Below are 25,817 nucleotides of genomic sequence, written 5' to 3'. Positions count from 1 at the left end.
ATTCATAATAACGGACAGCAAAGAAATACAATATACCAACATATGAAGACGAGGCACTTGCAGTTTTCTTGGGGACGTTTTGCGCCTCTCCAACATGGCAAGAATTGTTCATCTAGTTCTATCTTTGCAGTGGCTCGAGTTCTGGTGTTAGCTAAACAAGAGGGATCAGAATGGATAGTGTGTGGCTCGTGCCAAATTGCGTGCCCCTTATAACGTGCTGTACATGGCTGCAATTCTTGATCCTAAGGAGTGAGGGATCCAATTTCAGTGGCGTCAAGCAGGCGCACTAGGCTAACACACACACACACACACACAAACACACAACCCCCCGCCTAACCTTCTGAAAAGCGACCTGAAATGTGCAAGTCGCACAATCTTGGTTAAAACATCAAAAGAGTGGATGCGACTCGAAATACAAGGATACCAATTGCTTAGACTCAGTTGAACACATTGAAACGTTAAAATCCAAACACCACGTAATTTGTTTAAGCTCTAGTTACCCATGTGACTTACACGCTCAAACCGTGTACGAGGGCGCTTTCAATTCCAATCTAAAAAAGTAGCGCATTGCAAAAGAAGCCAGGTTATAAGCAAGACAGACCAAGTCCGAAAAGAAGAATTAAGTACAGTTTAAAAAAGAAAACAAGGTGATGCATTTGTGTTTTGTTTTGTGACCTCCCACGCGATAATCTATATGGCGCTCTGATAAAAAAAACAGTTGAATATACAGACGCTTTCTCTGCATTTCTGCAAATATGATGACGATGATGTCACCGGGTCCTTACTTTTCCTTCTAGCTATGGCGGATCTTGACTTTTCAAACTTTCTTTGGTAAGTTTTTTCTTGCAGTGCCATTCAACAGCGTTCAGTTCTTTTGTTTGACTCTTATTTTAATCGACAAAGTCGCTTTTGAGCTGTGGGATCGTGGACATATAAATGACAGACCACTTATATTTATAGATTTTTTTTTTTTTTTTAAAGTACTGTTGTACATAGGTTTAACATTTTCTTGGCTCTGAGAGTTTGGATCCGATAAAAAAAGGCCTGTAATGTTAATAAAGGCTGAAGTGCAGAGAAACGTTGTATAATTTGGAGTTTTTATGTGAGGTTTAATGCAATTTTTAACCAGGGCGTTTACACCGATAAAAACAACTTTGTTTCCTTCACTCAACACGTTTACGCGTTACATAAATCGTTTTCTCACAAATCCAAGATTTTGGAATACACCACTAGACAGTGGGTACTGTAAGCTATGGATGCATTGCTATGGTTGCTGTTGTTTTTCGTTATATTACATGTGTCATTTGGAAAAGGACTGTCGAGAAAGAGTTGGTTGCTCTGAGTGCCCGTCTGACTCGATATTTGGAAAATAAATGTGGCCAAATAAAAAGTGTTTATATAAATGTAATCTGTATACCGGCATATGTTGTAACTCTGTTTTTTGGAATTACACCGATGCATTATTTTTATTTGACTGGTTAATAGTGTAAACATAATGGACTGTATACTATATATATATATATATATATATATATATATATATTTATTTTTTTTGCTGCATTTGTTTTTAGATGTTTGTTGTAGGAGTGTTCTTAAAATACAACAGCGGTGGATATCATTAATGTGACTCACTATTATTCCCAGTGTCTGCCAGAAGAAATAGACTTGCAGGTATTGTTTCTGTGAGGTTAAGTGACTAATTGTGTTATTTATTGGGCATTAAAGAGACCGTGGCTTTTTTAAAATGCTGCATTTGCATTGTTACCTATATTTTTAAGGAGGACTTTACTACCAATTGAGATGCATTTCGGCATGGACATTCATAGTCAGTTTTTTTAGGATATTTTTTAGTTTTTATCTTTTGATGACATTCGCGTTTACTTGTTTTGAGATTGTGTCCCACATGCTGGGGATGTACTGTAGGTCAGTGTGCCCACCTTTTTCATAGTACCTGGAATCCATTGTTTACATTGTCGATAGGGATGCATGAGATTCATTGGTGTATTGTTGTTTTTGTCTCTCTTCTAAGACTGCTCAATATATGCTGTCTTTATTATATACACTGGGATGTAGTGGGAGCGTTATTTTACATTTGTCTTCATTAGGACATGCTTCAGCACAAGCTTTACTATGCACATCTGTCAAAACCTACATTCTGACTTGTGTGAAGAGAACCGATCATCCAGTCTTTACCATAACTCAATCCCTGAATGAAGATATTTAATTTTGATTTGGTCCTTGGGGCCCCAAGGGACCCCACGTTGGTGACAGGGGTGCTGAGCAATTTAGATGTCGATAGTTTCTGATACCCTTTTTGGTAGTTTGGGTTTTGCAGTAGTCTTGTTAACACGAGTATGCAAAGAGCTTTGGTTTGGCAGCAGGTTTGTGTACAACTTATACACAATACCTTTCACCAAACTGAGTCAGGTGCTGGACTACTCTATTATTATTATTTATTATTATTATTCTTAGTCATTTAGCAGATGTTTTTATCCAAAGTGACTAGGGGTTGAACTATGAATCAACAACTGCTGCTGCAGAGTTCTTGCAATAAGACCTTGGTTTTTTGTCTCATCTGAAGGACTGAGCACAAGGAGATTAAGTGATTTGCTCAGGGTCACACACAGTGGTTGAGCCTGGATTTTAACTGGGAACCTCCTGGTATTAAGCCCCTTTCTTTAGCCACTGGACCACCAGTACCTTCTGGTGTCCCCCCCCCCCCCCCCCCCCCCCCTCCCCCACCTCTCTCTGTTGGCCACAAAGCAGGAGTAACAGTAAAGCAGGATATTCCCCTAAGCAAGACTGCCTCTTAGTTGCTGAGGTAACTTTTTAGTCTTTGCTGTTTGTCTACAGGATGTTTCCACCACACAAGATAACACGTATTGTGGAATAGAAAAGAGAATTTTACAGCCTGACAAAGTCACATGGAGGAATGTTAACACGGTTTCCCACAGAATTCCCACAAGTTCTGATGGGGATCTTTAGACATGCTTGAACACGTTTACCAATGAAAAGATATTGGACCTAGAGGAGATTATGCAGAAAACATGGCAACAGTAAATGTTGTTTAAAGTATTTTTACTCCCAATTTTTATTGCTGAAGTCATAAAAACCTCCCCCTACAACAAACACACACACAACTATGTGTTTGGCTAATTGCAGGCTGTTGCTTTTTCAAATATGGTACTTAAAATAGTTGTTTGTATTTTTTAAATTATGAAAAGTGAGTCTAAAATATCCTTTATACCTGTCTCTTTTTTTGATGAGATGCTGCATTGTTTAACATTGTGACCTCTTGAGTGGATGTTGAATACCTAGGTTTGCATGTAGTGTTCAGATATGTTCTGCTTGTAAACAAGGATTTGCACTTTGGGAGAATGGTGGCAGTGAATCACTCCCATGAAATTTTAAGTGCAATTGCAAATTTCCAGTAACATGTACAGTACAAGTAGGCTTAGCATCAGATTGGTTTGTTTTTGCAGCAGGATAAATATTTATTTCAATAACTGCCTGTCCAATTGGGATGATTCTTTTTTTATAATATCAGGATCTGTTGCTATGTGAAGGCTGCTCGGCTCTCCGTCAGTGTGTCAGTTTTTGCATTTTTGCATATAGCTAGCGAAGCGATTGTGATGAAGTTTCTTTCATTAATTCTTTAGCTGAATTTATGAAACTGTTCTGTCTGTATTGTAGACCTTCATTTTGACTTGTTCATAAGGTAAATGTCGACCGAGGTTCACAACAAAACTGGGTCAGCCTGGTATTCATTGGGAGTTCTTATCAGTGGAGTTTTTTTTTTTTTTTTTAAATAATTACAATGCAAACCTCTGATGCTACAAGTATTGTTGATAACATTAGTTTCAGTGTTTGTTTTGCCATTTTGTCTGTTTAGTGTACACTGTTTATTAAAAGGTCAAACTCTTTTCTTTTTTGCCTATTCCCAGCAGTCGATGAGAATAAAACCCTGTTCTTGTTTGCAATAAATTTGTCTTGCTTACGTTTCAATTTCTAGGAATCCCTGATCTTTAATATAAACTCTGGTGGTGTGAACCCAGCTTTTTGGAGGTTTACGTTTCCAAAGGTACAGTAGCCCCCCCCCCCCCCCCCCCCCGCCTCCATTTTATTTTTTACTTCTCCTTCTATGTAAACATTTTGGTAAGCAGTAAAAAACAAAACAAGTGGGGGTTTCCATAGCACCTACCTTCTGTCACTTCTGGAAAGTTAAGCAAGCTTCTGTACTGTAGCTCAGATACTGGATATCTACTTTTCATACTTTAACAAAATCTTAACATTTCATAAACACTGTGCTGCTTTGCATCCATGGATCCAGGAAGAGCTGCTAAAGTTACATTTATAACCGAGCTGTCAAAGCCCCCTAACATTTTCTCAGGGATGAAAATAAGACTCCCATTGCATAGCATTTTGAACTAATTCCTGGTTTTTGCTATCAGTTCAATAAGACACTGAGCTTGTTTGTAGTAAAACCTGGAACAGATGAAACTGGTATACAATACTAGGAGTCTTATTTCCTTCCCTATTTCCAATTAGGTGCTTCCATGGAGCGAGATTAGTCTTTGCCATTTGTGAAACAAAAAAAAAAGCCTTTAATGTTTTTACCTTAATAGCTCTCTGACTTGTAGTCCTGACTGTTACCAGATGTTCAGAGCATTGGAAATATGAATAAAACTATGAGAATTTAAAGTTTATTTACAAAAAAAAAAAAAAAAAAACAGAACTCGCTTTTTGACCCTGACATATTCTACGAGTGATGGTATTTAGTATAATGAAAGTATTGCTTACCTCACTTTTTGGTTGAATGTTACAGTGATGGGTTCAGTGATACATTTAAGTACGTTACTGAAGGTGTTTTGTTTAATTTATGGTTGATTAATCAGTGTGGTCAGACCTGCTTATCCCTCTAAATCTACACATACAAATAAATACCAGTGATGGTAGATAGACATGAGTGTTAGGAATTAAAAGCAATGTATGTGTGAAGTGTTATAGACAGTAGAGGTTTTAGAGGTAGTTACCAAAGTTAAAGGGCCAGAGTAAAAAGTTGTTTGCTGCCATTTGAGAAAATCTTCTAAATATTTACTTTATGGAAAAACAGACAGGAGGACTTCTGTTTTCACAGTTTTAAAACTTTTACTGGCATTTTGGAATGTCTCCCTCATGTGAGCAACAAGCTTGTGCATGCTGAGTATCCATGGGCTGTACTGCTGCAAGCGCCTATCAACACTAGACTAGCTGACTTGGAAGGTGTTTAAAGGAAATAGGACTTACAACCAGTGGTGGAGAAATGGTACATAGGCTTGTTTAGCAAAATGTCACTGTTTTCTGCTGATTCTGACTGTTCAAAGGCTGCAGATTTCACAATAATAAGGTTTATTAAAGACTAAGAGGCTGTTTTTAAAGTGGGTGTTTGGGGGAAGTTAAAAAGTTCCTTATTTGTTGGGAGCTTGCCGTTTAAAGGTCAAGTTCGTATGGGTGTGGGATGTCAGAGTTATCAAATGTATTTTTTCCTGTTCCTCTAATTCACTTGTAAAAGTGAATCAGAAAAAAGATTTAAAGTGTCTGAATAACAAGAACAATATATCAGTTAAGGTAACCAGGAGCAACCACAACTTCTTTTGTAACACAACTTGGTCAGTGTGCAGATTAAAAAAAAAAGCATCTGGGTTAGAAAAGTTGACAGTTAGGAGGCCTGCGACAATAACAGAAACGTAACAGGAATGGAAGACTCCTATTGCACAGCAGTTTCACACATTCCAGGTTTTCCTACGAGCTTGATTAGCCACAGTGTATTGCTAACAAGCTCAGGTGTGTCTTACTAAGCTCCTACTAAAACCAGAAGTGGATCAGACTGCTGTGCAATGGGAGTCTTATTTCCATCTCTGAATAGACACATCTAAAGACAAATGGATGGGTAATAGAAAGTAACTGTGTTGTGTGGCTATATGCTTAAAACCCATTGTACCTAACCTGACCCCTATGTAAAAAGTTTAAGGTTTGAGTTAGTATTCCCTAAATTACAGCTGTAGGTCAGAGGAATGGTGTGGCGGCCAGCATGGTCTCATTTGGCTCAGGGTGCTGTGGAATTGGTCCCCGACGAGCATTCTGAGAGAGACTGACCACCTGTTTGAGAAATAGAGCAATCCGATGTGGTTCCAAAAAAATGGGAACCAGCGTTGGCAGCAGCCACCCACAGACTAGGTTGCAGAGAGGATGTGTGAAACTGCTTCTTCATTATCTGACTGTGTCTTCTGAGGTACATCATAATGAAGCACAATATGGATACTGGTTTGAGCCAGTCTATGTGCCAGGAATGAGTAAAACCCACCTTTTGAAAAACACTCCTGTTGTTGTTTGTGTGTTTTTCTCTTAGAGATTTTGCAGCATGTTATACTGTCCAGTCATAATCTACTGTGCTTTTGTTGAAATGCAACAGCAATTCCTGAAAGGAAAGTAGCTTTGCAACAATACCAGTAAGAAACAACTTGTGCGTATGCAGGAGGGTTTTCTAGAAGAGAATTGTTTGGGTTATAAAAAAAGGGTGCACTTTGTGCACAGTGAACTTTTTTGGGGGTAAATCTGACCCTATTTAAAGGTTCCTTTTGAAAATGCCACTTCCTAGTCCTCTTGCACTTCAGCTTATAAAATGCTATTCAGGACTGCCAAAGTGAGACTGGATCTCTCCAAACTTTACTCACCAGCTGAACAGGTTTCTTGGGTAGGTAGCTGGCTGTTACACAGCAGAAAAGATTTTCTTCTTTACTCTAGTAAGTTATTCATAGTTTGGAATGCATGTAGAGTAAGAGAGTTGTAAGGCTGCATGGTTGTTTTAAGGCACAGGCAAGACTTCCTATGTTTGATACATAAACTATTTGAAGATTGTATTAATACTGCAGTTTGTAATGCTATGTATAGCAGTGGAATTGAGGAGGAATCTTTTCAAGGAGGATGCATTCATTTTAGAAGTTCTATTATTTTTTGGAAAATGAAATATCAAATATCAGAAATGATCTATCATATAGCAGAAGCAATCTAAATTTATAAACCAAAACAAGAAAGTCTACATTTAATTAGTAATTAGTAAACTTGATAATAAATGTACACCAGCTTTTCGGTGATTCTTGTCAGTGTCTTCTGTGTTGTACGATAATGATCTTGCATACCTCTTTAAATCGTTTCTGATATGTGAAGTGCAGTAAGAGTACAAATCTTGATTACAATAGTGACCAAGTTCTGTTGGTGCCTAGTTGGTTAAACTTTTCAGGTCCCTTTGATATCAGCTTTACTGTGGCACACAATGAATGGATATGCAAATACCGAAAATGCATCTTGGCAACTCAGTCATTTCAGGGAATTTGTGACCCATTTGAGATTAAGATTAGCTATAAGAAGGCTGATATTATCTGCAAGCCTCAGACAGCGAAGACTAAAATTATGGAGAAAAAGGGAAACCATTTGTAGCACAGGCTTAAAAGAAAGAAAACAAACAACAACATTTTTTTGAAAAACCGCTCCCACTGTTGGAATGCATGTTTAATTAGCATTGCTAGCTATATTATTGTCTGCCTTTCTCTTGCTTTGTACACCACACCATGAGACATGTCCTCTTGGCAGAGTTAACACCAATACACAGTGTCGAAACATGTTGTGAACCCAGGAAACAAAGTTGAGCAGCTGCTTGTTGTCCTAGGCTGTCACGTCCTTCCAGATGTTTTCAAATGGGCCAGCAAAGGGAGGCAGTTACTGTAGCACACTGGCGTTGCCTAGCAACGGAGGCCTTTAAGACATAATATAAACCACCTAGAATTCCCCTTCCAGGACCAGTGGCCTGAGTGGTTTGTGGGCTCATTTGCAGATTATTCAACCGTAACTGCACACACAGATATTATTTGTCAAAACTTGCTAAATCAATGGGTAATAAAATAGATGACATCATTTTGCAAACAAAAAGTAAATAACACATGTTTGTGTTGCTCAAGCCTTAAACCAAGCATGTATCATTTTTTTTTCAATTTCTTTTTTTTTCTGTTATAATCAATACAGAAAACCAAATTTGTGGATTGCCTTTTTGTCCTGAAATTGGAACAGCTCAAGTGACTTTGTCCTGCAGATATGCCTCAAGCCTTTCAACACCTTAGTGATGTTTGGCAGTGCTATTTTTTATTATAGTAGGGAGTTCTCTGAAAATGGCATGACAATAAATCCAGTACTTTGAAGTTGTGTTCAAAGCTGTCTTTGCACACAAACACAATACAAACAAAAAGCCTGTTGAGAGCGCAGCGCTTCTGAACCTTAAACTTGACCCTATGCGAGTCTGAATGAAGACTGCAACGTTTTCAACTGTTTTCAGATTTCGGTTGGACAGTAAATTATATTTTATCCATCTCTGCCTCGTACAGTTGGCACGTTCCGTCATTGTTTTCAGTAACCCTCAGCAGTCACACAGATGGCTTTTATTAGAAAGTATCAGCAATAGTTTGAGAGTATTAAAAAACTTTCCTGTTTTCCATTAGTGTTCATTCAAAACTTTTCATCTGTTGGTGCAAAGATGAGAACAGAATGCCTTCTCATATATGATTGCAAGCCTATTCACTGGACAGATTAAGAATGCACATCTCATTTGTTTTTGATGGCCATCGTTTCTGGCAGGAAGTGGCTCTGTATTAATGGATACATCGGTTTACAGCAGCTGGAGTTCAGTGAATTGCTGGAGAAGCTGTGTGGAAATTAAATTCTGCAGCATTTTAGCTGGTAGATAAACGCAGCTTTAAAAAAAAAAAAAAAAAAAACATGGTCAGATTCAGCTTTGGATCCCTTTCTGACAGGTGAAACAAAACGCTTCTTGACAAGTATTTTGAATGTTCTGTTCAGTTGAATCCTTCTCTGATACAAAAGCCATTTTTTGTTTTATGCACTGTGAGCTCAAGCACCAGTTTGCTAAAGAATTGTGTCTGCGGAAAACCGAAAATGCAAGTTTTCTGGCATGTTCTGCAAGCCACCGTTCTTACGTAGCTATGCAAAGTCAGTGTTACCTTTAAGTGTGTATCAAGGCATGCTATTGAAATGACAACATTATGTCTTGCGTTTATAGCCTATGTATTTGTGTTGGGTATTTATTGGTTTAAGACTTTGATTTGAATTAATTGTACAGAAATTGTATGTATGTATTGCAGTATTTCCTAACAGATCAGTACCTTCTTGAATGACATGATTTGTTTGGAAGAAATGGTAATGAACTGTGAAAATGCAAAGTCCATCACGAACGTGAAGAAGCATGAGAGATTGCAGTGTGGTGCTCCAACCCTCTACTCGACAGTCAGTTGACCCCCCACTGATCTGCTGTCAATTGCAGCCCTGTTAACGTTTTATGCTGTATGACTACTATGCTAGCTTAAAAAGCTTCTCCAGGACTTCCGCGACTCTGTTTCGTGTCTCCACACTTGTTTTAGGAAGGACATTGGAGGGCTCGGGGCTGGGTGCTTCTTCTGAAGCCGAGGCCTGGCTCCGGCCTGAGTGGTGTGCACAGTCTTTGGTGCTGTTTGTTGAGAGGGGCTGGCGAGCTGGGGTTCATTGAAGGTTCATCTCTCAGTTAATAAAGATCAGAACTGTGGGGGGGGGGGGGGGAATCCTTGGCACACAGCCAGAGACCACTGCACACAGAAGGTCAATGGAAACAAAGCGTCATCTGTTGCATTGAGTGCTCTGCAGCTCTGGGTCAGAGAAAATTGTGAATTCTTTAAGCTTAAGTGAGGCACAAATTGTTTCAGGCTTTTGCATGATCCAGGTGTATTTCTGTGCCCGTTATACTAGAGTTTGCTTTATGAGCTCGTCCCAGGGGGGACGGGGTCCTGCAGTTAAGCTGTAGTAAAATCAAGATCAGTCTAGGTCTTCTCTTGAATCTCTGCCATTGCTGTTTAGTTGTTTTTGTGTTTGTTTTATATAAGCTGCAGATTTAATTGACTTCTTTAAAAAAGTGTACATGTTTTTTCTTGAAAACTGTTACTGTGGACATAAATTTGATAGATGTTTAATGACTAGCTTAATAAGAAACAGTGTCTACTTGGGAAAGCCATAGCTCTAATGCTGCAGACTGGAGGACAGAGCCAGTGACCTGCTCCCAAGCTCTGTCCAGCTGTTGGGGTGGGTTCTGGAGGCCGGCAGTCAAAATTCACAAACATGGCTGGTTTCAGAGACTGATGGCTTGTCTGAATGCAGCTGTAATAACATGGTGTGCGTGTGTGTGTGTGTGTGTGTGTGTGTGTGTATGCATGTGCATATATATATATATATATATATATATATATATATATATATATATATATATATATATATATATATATATATATATACACACACACAGACACACACACATAGTCCCACTCCTGAAGTGGGGTAATTTAGGCTCTGTGCCAGTTTGCAGCTCACTTAAAGTAAAAGCTCCATTTTAGCAGCTGTTGAAACATATACTGCAATGTTGCCTAAAGACATTCATAGTTGACAGGATTTAAATATAAACATTGTCTCCTTAATAGTACGAACATCATCATTTAAATACACGTAAAACAGAACTATTATAACCATCTACCTACAGTACTGTTTCAGGCATGCTAGTTAACATTACACAGTTTCTGAGCTTGCAGTAAGACTAGATTTAGGTATAAAGTTGCACTTATCTTTGGACTTTTATAAGAGCACCAAACTGTGTTAATGTACAGTAGTGTGACCATGTCACCTTACATACTTGCCTTCCTATCCTTCCTTACTGGTTTTCCTCCTAATGTATACTTCATTATGTACAGAGCAAGGCATTGAAGGGGCAGGGGCATGGTTCCCTTGGTGTAAGAGGTTGAGCTTTGCCTAATCTTCACACAAGTGAAAGGTGAAAAGTAGCAGCACACTGAATGGTAGAGAGACTCTTTAATGCATGCACACAGTACAGAATTGGTAGCATTAGTTAAACAGTCAGTTATCAAATAAGTCATGTGTTCCAACATGAACCAGAATCTGGGTGGATTTGAATCAAGAGCAGGGACTCTGAAGGGAACCCCTTTCAAAATAAACTTCATAATGAGCATTGTTATGTGTACTGTTTACAGGATTACAGAGAGCTTGCCTTTTCTGCAGGCTTTGTGCTTGTCATTAGTCCATTGTTTTTATGTTAAGATAAGAACCAATTTCCACTGACTTTGTGTAATGTTTTACTAAATTATTTATTTATTTTTTTTTCCCTCAAAGATTCAGAAAATCCTCAGATTTTGTGAATGGAGCACTTTCACGAAGCGTGGAGGACCCTTAGCAATGGGTTTGGGCTCAAGGATTCTGTTTTCGAAGATTCTCCTTGCATGTCTCCCACCATCGTCCAGGGGCTTCCCTACCAGCGGCGCTCTTCCGATGAAAGCAGAATCACAGACTCGGGCAAGACGAGCAGCACTATCCGAGTGTACCTGCCTAACAAGCAGCGCACAGTGGTACGTATTGTTAGCGCCACGGGAAGGAATCGTTGCTAAAGGTTGAAATGAGACTTTAGGCGTGAGAGTTTGATTCCCGTTTTCTGGGGGTGGGGGTGGGGGTCATGGACAAGTGAAAATAATGTTAAGCAGTAACATTCAACTAAAAATGTTATTGTTGGCGTGTTTCTCTTCTCCCGCTGCAGGTGAATGTTCGGCCTGGCATGACCCTCTATGACTGCCTCATCAAAGCCCTCAAAGTGAGGGGGCTGCAGCCACAGTGCTGCGCTGTGTTCAGACTGCACCATGGGCAGAGAAGGTGATTATTAAAAATAATCTCAGCTGGTATAGCACCTGATGTGCTTAGCGGTAGGAGAGCCATTGTAGAGGCCCCTTTTCAGCTCTTTCATTCTCAAATCTCCTTATAATACATCCGGTTGGGATAATCTTCAAGGAGTTTCTCAGACCTGTTAGCCTGGACAGACTGAAACTTTAATTCCGTTATTGACTTTTTTCTTTCCCGGTGCAGTCGAAATTCCCGTATGGATTGGAATACAGATGCTACCTCAATGATCGGTGAGGAATTACTAGTTGAAGTTCTAGACCATGTTCCCTTGACAACGCATAATTTTGTAAGTTTTTTTATTTATTTATTTATTTTTATAACACTATTGCTTGTGAACCAACTTTTATTTTTCCCAGTATTATGTATTTATTTTGCAATTGAAAATTTTTTCTGTATACTGTGTTGCAAAACTTGGTCATCGGACAAACCCTGTACACCCAAAACAACAAAAACAGATGTATAAGCTAAGAGCATTTATAGGAACTTGCTGCTTAAGAATAATACATTTTCTCTTTTTGCCCTCAGGTTCGGAAAACATTTCTGAAGTTGGCTTTTTGTGATATTTGCCAGAAGTTCCTGTTGAATGGTTTTCGATGTCAGACCTGCGGATACAAATTCCACGAGCACTGTAGCACTAAAGTGCCGACTATGTGTGTAGACTGGAGCAACATCAGACAGCTGCTGTGAGTGCCACGCCACGTGAAATATTGTGCTAAACTTCAATATCTCTACGTATTTGTCATTTTGAAATCTGTTGGAGCTCAAAGGCCAGCCAGTGTGGGATCCACCCTTGCTTCACCCCTCCAACACTTACCAACAGGGCCCTTGCTAAGTCAACCAAAGGCTTCAAGCATTGCTGAAGACAACTAGGTAGAAAATACATAGCAAGTGGTGTGACATGATTCTGTGATTTAAACTAATATGATATTGCAATCTGCTCTCTACTTTCTCATGTCTGTTTTATTACTGTAGGAAAAAAAAACAACCAAAAAAAAACTGTCTGGATGGATTTTTATACGTTGAGGTTTGCTAGTGCCACCCAGCATAGGTACTGTGGATCAAACAGACCACAAAGGAGAAAGGAACGGAAAGCCTGAAATTCATTTCTTCACCATTAAAGGAGTGTTAACTGAGACTTTGCCATTACATCTTTTAGTTGTTTGTATAATTAAATTTGAAACATGCAGATCTTTTAAAGACCACACATTAGAAGTTGTTACCTTTGCTGTGGATCAGTTTCACTCCAGTGGTCTGGCTGCTGTTGGATTAAGTGAACCACCTACAGATGATCTTCAAAACTAGAAAATGGAGAGCAGTGACAGAATCCTTAGTTGGCGCAACTTTTTAAGTCGGTACAACATGCTAATGTTATCTATTTACTGACTGTAACCCTAACAATGAGAGCTCACTACTACCATAACGGTTTTTATGCATGGAAACTATGCAAGCTCTTGTATCTGTGGTTTATAGAAACTTGCCATATATATTACAGTATTTAGAACCACCAGGACTTTTTGATATCTCTCACTATCTCTGTATCCACAATTAAATTGTGTGTGTGTGTCTAGTCTATACTAGACTCTGTGGGGAGAATACAAAAAAAAGTATGTCTGCAGACACTGGTGGAGTTCAAAAGAAGTTTGCATAAAGAACTCCTTGCTTCTATTGATAGCCCTGGCACTTTGCACATTGTTATCAATGGAAATGAGGAGGCCTCTGCACAGTGCTCCTTTGTGCTCCTTGCCTCCATAGGCAACAATATATTTCTATGCATTCTGATGGAGACTGATGTGATTTCCCCCACATAGACCAATTGCTGCACTTTATTTCTCTAAGATATGTTTTTATAAGTACCTCTGCGTGTTTTAAATCGGAAGACTCCCTTCCCTATACACAACATGTTTATAAAGCTTTTAACATGAGGTATGTGAGTTTTGTGTAGGCTCTGATTGGTTCATTTCCTCAGGTTTTGTCCGACACCAGGTGAGAGTGGGTACCCCTACGTGCCACCCCTGTCATCACGACGAATGCGCGAGTCTCTCTCCCGATTCCCTGTCAGGTAAACCTTGTCTAATATTGTGTTTAGGAGGTAAACCGGGAATAATTACTCACTGAGACTAAGGTCTCCTTTCCAGTGAGGCATCGAGGAACATGTTACAACAGCTCCAAACATCAGAAAATAAACAGAATGCGTTGTGACAAGGCCTTGTTTATGTAACAGTTAGTTAATTACATTTTAACCTAATAGCCAAAAGAAGGAACAGAACATGAGTGAACTTGAGCCAGATTTAGTTCCGGTTCCTGGGACAGAAAGTAGTTTAGCTCTTCTTAAAGCATAGGTCGATGTAGTATGAGACACAATGCTGTCTAAGATCACAGACGCACCAGTTTTTGTCTTTCAGCACTTGATAACTCTCAATAAGACAGCTGCCTGAGCTGCAGATATATTAGTCTATGCTGTAGGGATGCATGCTCTTTGTTAGCAAAGAGACGAGGGGATGAACTATGCATCACAACTGCTGCTGCAAGGTCAATTGCGATAGGACCCCAGTTTTGCATCTCATCTAGAGGATTACACATATGCTCGATAGATGTGCTAGTTTCTTCATAATTTCAGCAGCTTGATGTTGTGCATGTGTATTTCTAGATTGGAGAGAGATAACATTTAGTGTTTCCTCTTTCATGTTTAACCACTATGGTTGGCCTGCTTTATCATAGCTACAGTGGCATATGTGACCGCATAAGCAGCTAATGGCATAGTAATAGGGAAAGGGTGTGTCAAACAAAACGAAAAGTACGGTCCAGGGCAGTTTGCAGCACTAACAAAAGCTTTTGAGAGCTGGACACGTATTAGTTAGTTCAGTATGTGGTATTTTGTCCTAACAAATTCAAAGCTTTGACCAGAGCTGCTAGTACTATGGCTGTTAACCATGCTCTTGTCTTGCTAAACTATATCTCCACTGCTGTAGTTCCTTCCTTAACGGGGATTAGTACAATTAGTACTTTGTTCAAACTCGTATTCCAAGGGTATTGCCGCTGTTCTCTCACCATTGCTTTGTTTGTGTCTTCTAGCTCTCAGCACAGACATTCTACCCCCTATGCATTTAATGACCTCGCAGCCTACCGTCCCACAGACTGCTCCCTTTCCCAGAGGCAGAGGTCCACCTCTACTCCCAACGTTCACATGGTCAGCACGACCATGCCAGTCGACAGCAGCGTCATAGAGGTAAGGGTCCGTGTGAGCTTCAGTGCTTCTCTGCTTGGCTTGTTGTGCTACATGAAGCGAGTAAGACCCACAGAGGCAAGGCTTAAAATACCAGCAACTAGAAACTGAAGTTCTATTTTAAACGCAAGGAATTCTAAGGGGATATGGAGCACAGCAGAGTGATTCCCTGCTTTACACGATTCCAATCCAAAGGGGCTTCTGGAGAAGACAACACGCTGCAAGATCGATGAACTACTGAGCTAGTGTATCTCTTCATGCACCTCACCTCACCACAATCTTTACATTTCTTGACACGCATTTGGAGAAACTTCAAGTGCAAATGCAGAAAATACTTTTCCCTCCCTATTTTTTCATTCTGAATCTCCCTTTTTTATGTTTGCTATTATTTCTTTACAGTTTATAAGGGGTTGGGGGAACCTGGGTTTCCAGCCTTTTTTGACCTCACTGGCTGATTCTTTACTGGAGTCCAGCTGTCTTCATTTTTAACAGACAGAAATTATACTGTTAATAGCTAGCTTTTTTAAACGCCGTTGTCCTGTTCACATAGGCTTCAGTGCCATTTTCATGCCATGAGGCTTTCATTCTGATGCATTTTGAGTTTCATAGACCAATTCAGATAATACAGATCATACTGGCAGTTAGTATATATTCCTCTTATATTGACAGTGAGCAAGACACGCTTCCCAAAAGATCATGGTACCATTTATTAACAACAAAACTATAGCAGAGTTAAAATAAATAAAGGAAGATTACAGAAAGCATGTCTTGAATGCTGCTGCTGCTGCTGGAGGTCTTGCCTATTCTGTACACTTTGTACAGGTAACAGAATAGTTTGGGTGCAGAATGCTCCTTCCGACAGTTACCACCAGGTAGATTTGCAGTACTGTGGAAAGGGGTTCAAATGTAACCTCCCAGATACACCCCCCAGCCCCCCCTCCTTTTTTATTGTTTTCCTTTCTTTCATTCTTTCCTTTGCCCTCTTCACTGGCCTCTTCTCTCCTGTCTCTCTTGGTTGGTTCCCTGTGTGGAGTAGGTAGATTGCCTGAAAGCTTCTCCCAGTTCCTGGTGCCGGCGGTTTTGCATGAGAGGAAGAGTAGGTATTGTTTGCTTCTCTACTTGAGTAGAAGTTGCCCCCAAGTTCTGTCAAGTGTGTAATTTAATGCTAATAAAAGGTGACCAATGGGAAACAAAGACGGTAAAGGCCTTTGGTAGTGTAGTAATATGCCACAGAAGTTGCTAAAAGGGTTCTTGATCTAATTTACCCAACATACAGATTGGCATCAGATGTAGGTTAATGATCACTTTCAGTTTCGCATTACTGCTTTAAAGTCATTATTCCTGTCGGTGTACTGCTTTCAGGAAGAAAGAGGAAGTTGTAGAACAACATAGTGTGTGTGTGTGTGTAAGCATTACAAGTAAAAAGATTCAAAATCATCTTAGATTTTTACTGTCCGTGGTTATCATTGAAGCAGGTTGTTTGATAAAATTGTGAAGTCTTACTTTTGCTCATGGCATTCATACACATTCACAGTTTATACTTAGACATTTATCTAAGTATAAACTTACAGGAACAGAACTTAAATTGTCGTACTTTTAATGCCCTGTTTTGCATGTTGAATATGTTCTTCCAAATCACATTGGTATAGCATTTCAAACACCATAGAACAAACACTTCACTTCAATTTTTTTCTTTTTCATAGGATGCAATTAGAAGTCATGAATCAGGTGAGTGTTATGAAAACCGTTTAAACTTCATTTGCTTAGTAAGTGTAGCAGAATAAAAGTAACTGCAGTGATCTAGTTTATGCACTGTGTGATTTCCTGCTATTACAGATGTTCTGTCCTGTCAGTGAGATGAGGTGAAAAGCTCTAAAACCACAATTGCAGACGAGCCTGGCTCTTTTGTCTAATTGAGAAGACGCTTGCTTGTGGTGGGTGGGGTGGGGGTGCCGTGAGCACTGCCTCAGCTCTCTTACACCTCCCTGATGTTTCTTTCAGGGAGCCCTCCCAATCTCAGTCCAACAGGCTGGATCCAGTCGATAACTCCGGTCCCTGCTCACAGAGAACGAGCCCCGTCGTCCAACACACAAGAAAAAAAAAAAATTGTGAGCGCTGCTTTTATTGTTTTTGCAATTGGTGTCCCTTTTAGTGGTGCAGCAGACATGTGTCATTACCGTCTAACTGCAATGCTTGGCAGTAAATAAATAGTGAAGACTAAACCGTTTGCCCTAAATAAGGTCTGGTAATTATGTTTATAAACTTAATATGAAATAAACTGCTCAGTGTCTCCAATGTTTTTGCTTGTTTTGGATAGTGTAATTCTATTTGTGCTATTTATCATAAGTACTGCAACCTGCTAAAAGCACTGGAGCTAGGCCAAAAATATGTTTTGTATGCAAGCACATTTTCATGTTGGCTACATTCTCTTCCAGCGGCAACGAGGCGAAAGAGATTCCAGTTACTATTGGGAAATTGAAGCTAAGGAGGTCATGCTGCTATCCAGGATAGGGTCTGGCTCGTTTGGGACCGTGTACAAAGGCAAATGGCACGGTAAATACACCATGCCAAGCGTTTCGGTTCACTGTGGAACAGCATGTGCCAGGCTGGAATCAACCAAGCACTGGAATCAATTCAAAACTCTTTTCCACAGGAGATGTAGCTGTGAAGATTCTGAAGGTGACCAATCCCACGCCAGAACAGTTCCAGGCCTTCCGAAATGAAGTTGCAGTTCTAAGGTTAGTGGCATGAAGTTTGTGACACAAATCGGTAGTAAGGGAGGGGGCTGTGAAAATAAGTTAAGTGATCTTAACTTGGCCTTCAGTGGACAGGAACTTGGATAACATGTCTTGTTGTCTGTCATATTTAGAGCAGATCTTCCTTTGTCCTATCTGGAATGACCACGTAAACTGATCCATAGATCTCCAGCGTGTCTGAATATCTCCTCTTTTATTTGTCTTGCAGGAAAACAAGACATGTCAACATCTTATTGTTCATGGGTTACATGACAAAGGGAAACTTGGCCATAGTGACTCAGTGGTGTGATGGCAGCAGTCTTTACAAACACATGCATGTCCAGGAGACAAAACTCCAGATTTTCCAGCTGATAGACATCGCCAGGCAGACTGCACAAGGCATGGAGTAAGTGGTGCATGTCCAGTATGTCTGTTGGCAAAGTCAATGTTAGTCTGGTTCTATTAGCCCTGCTTTTTATAGCATACATTATTTGCAAGTGAAGTCATTAAGGCTACTGATCTGTCTCGCACATACTGTATCAGAACCGTCAATTGCACTTTTTTGGAAATCGAGGCTTTGGTAGCCTCAACAGTGTGTGTGTGTGTGTGTGTTTTTTTTTTTTTTTTTTTTTTTTCTTTTTTTGTTGGTTTTGATAATTTATCCAGTATCTAACTGTGCTTGTGTTACTACTGGATTGTACATCTTTTATTTTACCCAAGATATACAAGTAATAAAATAACAGTAATCCAGGCGCTAAAGATTTATGGCGAACTGGAAGAAGAACTTCACCAAGTTCATTTTAGGATACATCTCCATGTGAGTTTATTTTGGGAAGAGCAAGTGCTGAAATGAACAAAAAATACATGATGAGCAAGACGTTCCAAGTTACAAAATACCACATCGGTGAATTAATAATTTTACAGTACGTATCCAAACCAAAACATTTATATTTTAACCCAGTATTATTTAACTTTCCCTCTGAAACGTACACTACACAAAACTACAAAATGCAACGCCTGTGAAACGATGGGTTTCAGAGTGCTTGTCTAGCACAGTGTTCCTCGCAGGTTACAAATTGTGTTTCCAGTGGCCAGCCACTAATGTTTCATCTTTTGATAACTGACACAGAAAGCGCTGTTTGGTAATTTTTGGTACATTTGTATTTGCATCACTTTCTAAGCCTCCCCTTGCTTTCTGTGTCATGCATAGTTTGTAGCTGAGTCACGTCCTATTGTAAGACTCCCTGCCATTCAGTATGGAAAGCCAAAGTCACCAAGCAGCACATTCACTGGACAGGAACTGCAGTCCCTCCCCTTCCTCCTCAGATCTATAGACTCCAACTGCTGCTGTTTCCTGCTTATTCTTTGTTTGAAGGGCTCAGCATTACAGTGGACTGTTTTGAACAACCTTTATTCTGTCTCTCTTCTGTCTATCGATCTATCAGTTATTATCAGAATGAGAAAATCTGATCTTTTAGGTTTGTTACGATCCCCAGTTTCATTAGTAAAAATGCTTTCAAAATCTTGTCCAAAGTAAGACTCTAAATATATGTTTTAATAGATTAAACAAGCTACAAATGTGCATAAACAGTGCTTTTAAATGATTCAACACTTTCTGAATGCAAAAGTAGTCCTTGTAGTCATTGTGACGGAGGTCCACTATGAAAGGGGCTATATAAAATAGAGATTAATTTTGTTTTACTTTATTTATTTTTAGAATTACATTTGTTTTCAAAATATTGTATCAAGATGCAGTACTATAAGTAGTGAAATTAACATTTGTAAAAGTATGCCATTTTTAAGGTTTTTGTTATTTTACCATTTTGTGTGTAATACAGGCTGAACTGTTAATGTTTTTTTTCTCTGTCTCTACAGCTATTTACATGCAAAGAATATTATCCACCGGGACATGAAATCAAACAGTATCTTTTACAACACAAATGCTACCATGAGTCAACCCAGAAAGATAACTTGATCGTGGCAGCCAAGTGGCTTTTCTGTAAATTCAGGAACTGGAAAAGTGAAGGGCTGACTGTGTAGGAGACTTCTGCACATTAGAAACTGCAGAAAATCAATATGGTAACTTCACAAAGACAAAAAAACCCTCTTATCCCAGTAGAGGCTTGTTATCCACATACTTTGGGCATTAAAAATCACACGGCATAATTTCCAAGAACTTGGACATTCTCCTATAATGACAAAAAAGACATACCATGATGGTATAAAACCAAAAATATATCTAAACCGCTTACTGTATATTCCACATCAGCCAAGCCATTCTTGTAGTTGATTGGACTAATGCAGCTGCTTCTTATTCCTAGCCTTTTTTAATACTGTGGTTGTTGCACATGTATTTGTATATATTCTGATCACAGTGTCTTCTGTATAACTTGACTCGTGTTATGATTTTCTGTAATGCTTCCCTTAACCCACGTGCAGATATATTCCTGCATGAAGGCTTGACAGTGAAGATAGGAGATTTTGGCCTGGCCACTGTGAAAGCGAGGTGGAGTGGCTCCCATCAAGTAGAGCAGCCGTCAGGATCGATCCTCTGGATGGTAGGTGTAAAAGGAACCTTTCAAAGGGGTGCCTCAAGCTGGTCTGTGGCATTCAGAGACATGGTTTGACCATCAGTGGAGCTTTAAACAGGGTTTTATTCTAGGGCATTTTATTTATTTATTTGTTTATTTATTTATTATTTATTTTGAGCAGCTGTTCTCCATATAGGCTGAACCAGAACCAAGGAATACAAAATCTAGATGTGCATACCTCCTGCCTCCATAAGAAGCAGCAATAGGTTAATCCATTCCTGGTTTTACTGCTACTGGAGTGGGTGAAAACTGCTATGCAGTAGGAGTCTTCTTTCCATCCCAGCTGTGTGTTTGAAGATTCAAACCAGGTTATGGAAGGAGGCGAGGACAACTGTTGGACAAGCAGGCTGTGTAAAATAGTTTCTGGATGGCAATACTGTTTAGATTTTATTCCCCTTCCTCTATATAGCTAGTCTGCAGGTAACCTTGGATTTTAAACTAATTTTAACAAGCAAATATAATGACCCTTTTTCAACAGTGCAGAAGAAATCTACCTGCATAGATAATGTTGTAAAAGTGTGTGTTTTTGTATTTCATAGGCTCCTGAAGTCATTCGGATGGAGGATAACAACCCATACAGTTTCCAGTCGGATGTCTACTCCTATGGGATTGTGTTGTACGAGTTAATGACCGGAGAGTTGCCCTACTCACAAATAGCCAACAGAGACCAGGTAACGACATTTACTGTAAGCCCCATTATTCTTTTCCTAACTTATCAAGTTTAAGTAATTTTAAGGTATACATCATTTAATAAAGGTGCTGAAGTGTTGGGTATTGTGGGGTAGTAAAAAGACTAAAAGTATATCAGTGTTACTGGTAATAATAAAAATGTCCTGTCGTTACTATATGACTAAATAATACTGATCTGGTCAAATGGTTTCACTGACTTCAGCTGACTTGGCTCTTTTTGCAAAATGCTTCCCCTTTTTAACAGTGGAACCAGCGCAGGATTAATGAGAGTTAAAATTTAACCGAATCTGCGTACTGCCAATGGAATGCGGTTGTCCGTTTTTAAAAAAAAAAAAAAAAGGACAACCGCATTGCATTCACAAATGCAGATTCGTGTACATTTTAAATCCAAACTCGTCAGAATGACTATCGTGGTGGTTCTAGTGTTAAAAGCACCACTGTGCTTTTTGATGTAATCATTATCGAAATTACACTTTTTGTTAAAAACCTCCCACAAGTTCATATCATAACTTGGTTTGGTTTACTGTGGCTTTTATAAAGTGTCATTGTCTGCTGCTGCTTTTACTATAATTTATATAATTCAGTAACCAATGTCTGAGAGTTAAGCATTTATCTTGGACTGTACGCAAATGATCCAAGATCAATATCTTTCTTGGAAAAAGGTATAAAATGGAATAAAATTAAAGCGTTGAGAATATGACAGAGATGTAAATAGAGGTGGACTCCTATTGTATAGCACTTTCACCCATTTCAGGTTTTACTACAAGCTTTATTTAGCCACAGTGTATAGCGAGGGTATCCAAAGTTGGCCCTTCCACTTCTGGTCTTTGTTACAGCCCTGTTCTGAATTGTTTAATTGAACCAATTAAACCTCCACCCAGACACTGACATAGTTAATTAAATCATTTTACCTGTTGAACCTGGAGTGGAATGGCAGTCCAGGACCGTGATTGGACACCCGTCTTATTAAACCCATACTAAAACCAGGAATGGATCAACCCTCAATGCAGTGGGAGTCTTATTACCTAGCCTGGGGATTGGAGTTTGATTTCCAGTCTGTAATATATTGATCTGTTCAATGGAATGCTCAGTTCTTAAGGGTCTTCTAGACAATGACTCCTGTATTATCAAGCAGGAGTAGTGAAACAGACTGGGGGGCTTCTGGACCTCCTCCAGGTCTTGTGAGTAAAAGTGTTACATGTGCCAAGGCAGTGCAGAATGTGTCACCCTTGTGTCCCTTTTTTCGCATTTACTCTGGGGTCTCCTTATATGATAAATGCAGAGGTCACTTTTGGTTTTTGCTGGTGTATGGGATCGTTCTCATGAATACCCAGTAAAAGCTGACTAGCATCGTACAGTAATTGTAGCAAACACCAATGTCTGACCGACATGCAGAGAAAATAGAAATCTTGAAATTCTTTAAACTGCTGCAGTAATTGCTGTCTGTGTTTTATCATCAAAACCAAGTGTTGTTTGAAGATTCTGTCTGGAATTTCCCTTGTAGAACCACCGTGTACCACATATTATATACGCAGTTAAAGGCGCAAGATGTTTTTCACATTACTACTGGACTTAATAATCATTTGAATTACATACTGTTTCATCTGTGGATAAGCATGTTTAGCCCAGTGGGGGTTGATGGCAATTTATTATCTTCATGCTCACAAAAAGGCAAGCAATCGTTTGGCTTGATCAGTGTCTGAGTTTGAGGTAATTTTTTTTTTTTTTTTTTGAAAAGTTAAAATTCAAAATAATTTGAATTGTATTTCTGAGGGCAGAACCACCATTATTTTACAGTATCACAGAATCTCTTGACTTGCTTAAATTCAAACAGTCAGGCATTGTTTGCAGAGACTGAGACTTGTCTAGTGAGAAAATAACTCGCTGTCTGTCAACCCATGATGTGGCTAAAAACGAAATGTAGTTTAATGAGGCAGACATGCTGTGGCTCTGTGTGATGCAGTGTTATGGCCCCAAATTGCTGCCTGTTAGCTATTGCCTTCACCAGATTTTTTTAAACTCTTGGCTTAGAACCTATATATAGTTGTTGTTGTTAGTGGTGGAAGCATTCCAAAGTCTTAGTTTATTCATCCCACTCACTCGGTCCCCTGTTGCCTTGGTTAAACTACTGAGTTTTCTCCTTGCAGTGAGAACATACAAATCAATGAAACCCCCCATTTTTGTTTCCATCCAGATCATTTTCATGGTTGGTCGAGGGTATTTATCTCCAGACCTCAGCAAACTGTATAAGAGCTGTCCAAAAGCCATGAAGAGGCTTGTTGCAGACTGCATCAAACAGAAAAAGGACGACAGGCCCCTCTTCCCTCAGGTAAGGAAGAACAAAAATAAATCCTGCTGACAAAAAAATAATCTAATGTTCTTCTTTGTGAAACCCTGACGACGTCGGAGTCAAGTTATTTTGGTATGCAGTTACGCTTTCTATTGTTCCATTATATGTGATTTTTGGCATTTTTAGAATTTTTTGAATAATTAAAAGCAAATCCTGTTGACTGGTGTCCCCCCCCCCCCCCCCCCCCCCCCATTCAGTTTACCCTTGTCGGTGTGATTGTTTTCAAGAATGTTAGAATAGTGTTTGAATCATTTTCTTTTTTTTACCACAGATTTTGTCATCTATAGAACTGCTGCAGCACTCTCTTCCCAAAATCAACCGCAGTACCTCGGAGCCGTCATTGCATCGAGCCACACACACAGAGGACATTAACTCATGCACTTTGACCTCAATGAAGCTGCCAGTGTTCTAGGACACGATCACACCATCCCCAGTCAAATATCTTAAGCGGGGGAAAAAACATATTTTTAAATTACTTCACCCAAGGACAGCAACGCAGCACCAGCTTATATATACGAACCCTAAAGAAAAAAAAAGCTGCTATCAAGATAAGGAAACCTATGTTTTTGTTCCTTCAGTCTTCATTTTGAAGTGTGTCCCCTTTCATATAGTCATGCAAGCAACTGATGCAAAACAGATGGGTTTGCGTGGATATTTTTGATTGATACTCTGAATCGACAGAGGAACGACTGCATGTTTTTTCTGTTGGGAGATGAGAAAAATGGTTGAAAGCTGCAATGTTCTATTCATTGTACTCAAGAACCAGGGAACTGTAGAGGATTTTTTTTTTTTTTTTTTTACAGATGTGTAAACAGAAAACATTGCTTGTCGCATACTCTGGATTCTTACCTTTTATTGAAAAATGAAGCAAATTTGGATTTAGGCAGAAATCAACATCTCCTGGAGCTGATTTTAAATGGAAGGGACTTTTTTTTTTTTTTTTTAGTATAGTTTAACAGTATCTCATCTGCTGTCATTCATCAAACTGTTCTAGAACTAAGATTCTTGCTGAACATTTGCATTCTGTAATTTAACAATCCGTGTTTATGAAAGGGGGCACCAAAACTGTTGAGGAGCACTTTGCTTAAAAAGTTCTCTGGCTAATTTCCTCCCAGATGCATTTACAAGTGTACCAGTTTCCCCGTAAGCAATATCTTAAGCATATTGATGAGATAACTACAGCTAGATGCAATTACAGTAGCAATGTCTCTTAAAACTTGAAAAGGGTTTCCCATTAGTTTCTTCTGTGTCTATCCCATGGAAACGAACAGCTGGTATTTAGTTTTGGAATTAAACTATTTCTTTTATTTTTAAAATGTACTGCTTGTAGGGCTGTCTTAAGTAATAACCAGTGCAGTCTGTTAGATGTGCACTGTAATGGGAAAATATAAGAGTATATTATCTGGTTGTTTTCTTTAGTGACTATAAATGATTTGGCTTTTTTTTTTTTTTTTTGGTCTGTTGTTGCTCTTGATATAGGATACATATTTTATTGTAAACCAGAAGATTGTTTATCCTACTTATTTTAATAAATCTAAATTAAATATGAAAGTGTGCCTCTCAAGTGGAATGGCTGCAGATGAAGTGAATTAAAATAATTTGGTTTATTTGGATAATGGAACTGAGGTTTCACAACAGCAGGGTCAGTTTTTTTTATCAATCTGCCACCACCACTGTTTCAATCATATCAATGATATGCTATGAGATAGTGTAGAGCGGTCTACCAAATGTAAAGACAAAAATATTCTCTCTAAGTTCCATTACAATTGGTGTTTAGTAAAAATCGGCCATTTCACTGCCACATTTCTGCATCTCTGTAAATTTCAATGATCCAGATCTTTACCACAGATCCCGTTGACTTCATGTTTACAAACCATTTGATCTTCTGTGCCATTCACACTATGCCCCCAGGAATTATATATTTTTAACAAAATCTCCCATTTCTACTTTTTTGAATGTTTCTGTGAGAGGTACTGTTAGCATAGATGAACATTAACAGTTAAGAACAACGCATGCATTACCTTACGGTTTCTAAATGTGCTTTCAGTGCTGCTGGATAAAGACATTCCACCTCCCTTGACTTTAATCAGCAATCGAGCCTGTTGCCCAGGGGACAAGTAAATCCGTTTCATAGGATTAGTAAACACAAATATGGCCCATGTTGCATCTCAATTCTAAAATATACTTATACCCTGGTAAGAGGAGGTTAAACACAAGCACAGCTACACTGCCAGAGTAACCCATTTATTCACTTCTTCTAGTGCTCAAAAAACACACGGCAGAGGTGGATTTCAGCAAATGCCAGGTTCAGAGTTCTGCTGAATATGGGAAGTGAAACTTAATAAAAAGCTGTGATACAAATACAGAAAAGGGGTTCCAGTGACCCTAGACCATCCTTTTATACTATTAAATCCCCCTAG

At 39.1% G+C, this 25,817-nt stretch overlaps 1 protein-coding gene across 5 annotated transcripts; it reads left to right on the top strand.

Moving 5' to 3' along the window:
* Positions 1-375: 375 nt before the first annotated feature.
* On the top strand, positions 376-25,557 carry LOC121328554 (RAF proto-oncogene serine/threonine-protein kinase-like). 5 transcript variants are annotated; one of them, XM_041273279.1, is made up of 18 exons: positions 376-647; positions 11,251-11,483; positions 11,669-11,781; positions 11,992-12,094; positions 12,334-12,491; positions 13,775-13,867; positions 14,881-15,034; positions 16,068-16,127; positions 16,735-16,759; positions 17,033-17,139; positions 17,467-17,584; positions 17,685-17,769; positions 17,996-18,172; positions 19,642-19,688; positions 20,206-20,324; positions 20,897-21,043; positions 23,242-23,376; positions 23,669-25,557. In XM_041273279.1, exons 2-18 carry the CDS (start codon positions 11,277-11,279, stop codon positions 23,807-23,809), a joined length of 1,989 nt encoding a protein of 662 aa, XP_041129213.1. In that variant the 5' UTR covers positions 376-647; positions 11,251-11,276; the 3' UTR covers positions 23,810-25,557. The 5 variants fall into 5 exon arrangements, with proteins under 5 accessions (XP_041129213.1, XP_041129214.1, XP_041129212.1 ...); XM_041273280.1 differs by having other exon boundaries at positions 376-831; positions 20,897-21,028; XM_041273278.1 differs by having other exon boundaries at positions 376-831.
* Positions 25,558-25,817: the final 260 nt, after the last annotated feature.

The sequence above is a fragment of the Polyodon spathula genome, chromosome 16 (assembly GCF_017654505.1).
Source record: "Polyodon spathula isolate WHYD16114869_AA chromosome 16, ASM1765450v1, whole genome shotgun sequence".
NCBI lineage: Eukaryota > Metazoa > Chordata > Actinopteri > Acipenseriformes > Polyodontidae > Polyodon > Polyodon spathula.
Note: the sequence above shows the minus strand (reverse complement) of the source record. Positions and strands in the feature narration are given on the sequence as shown.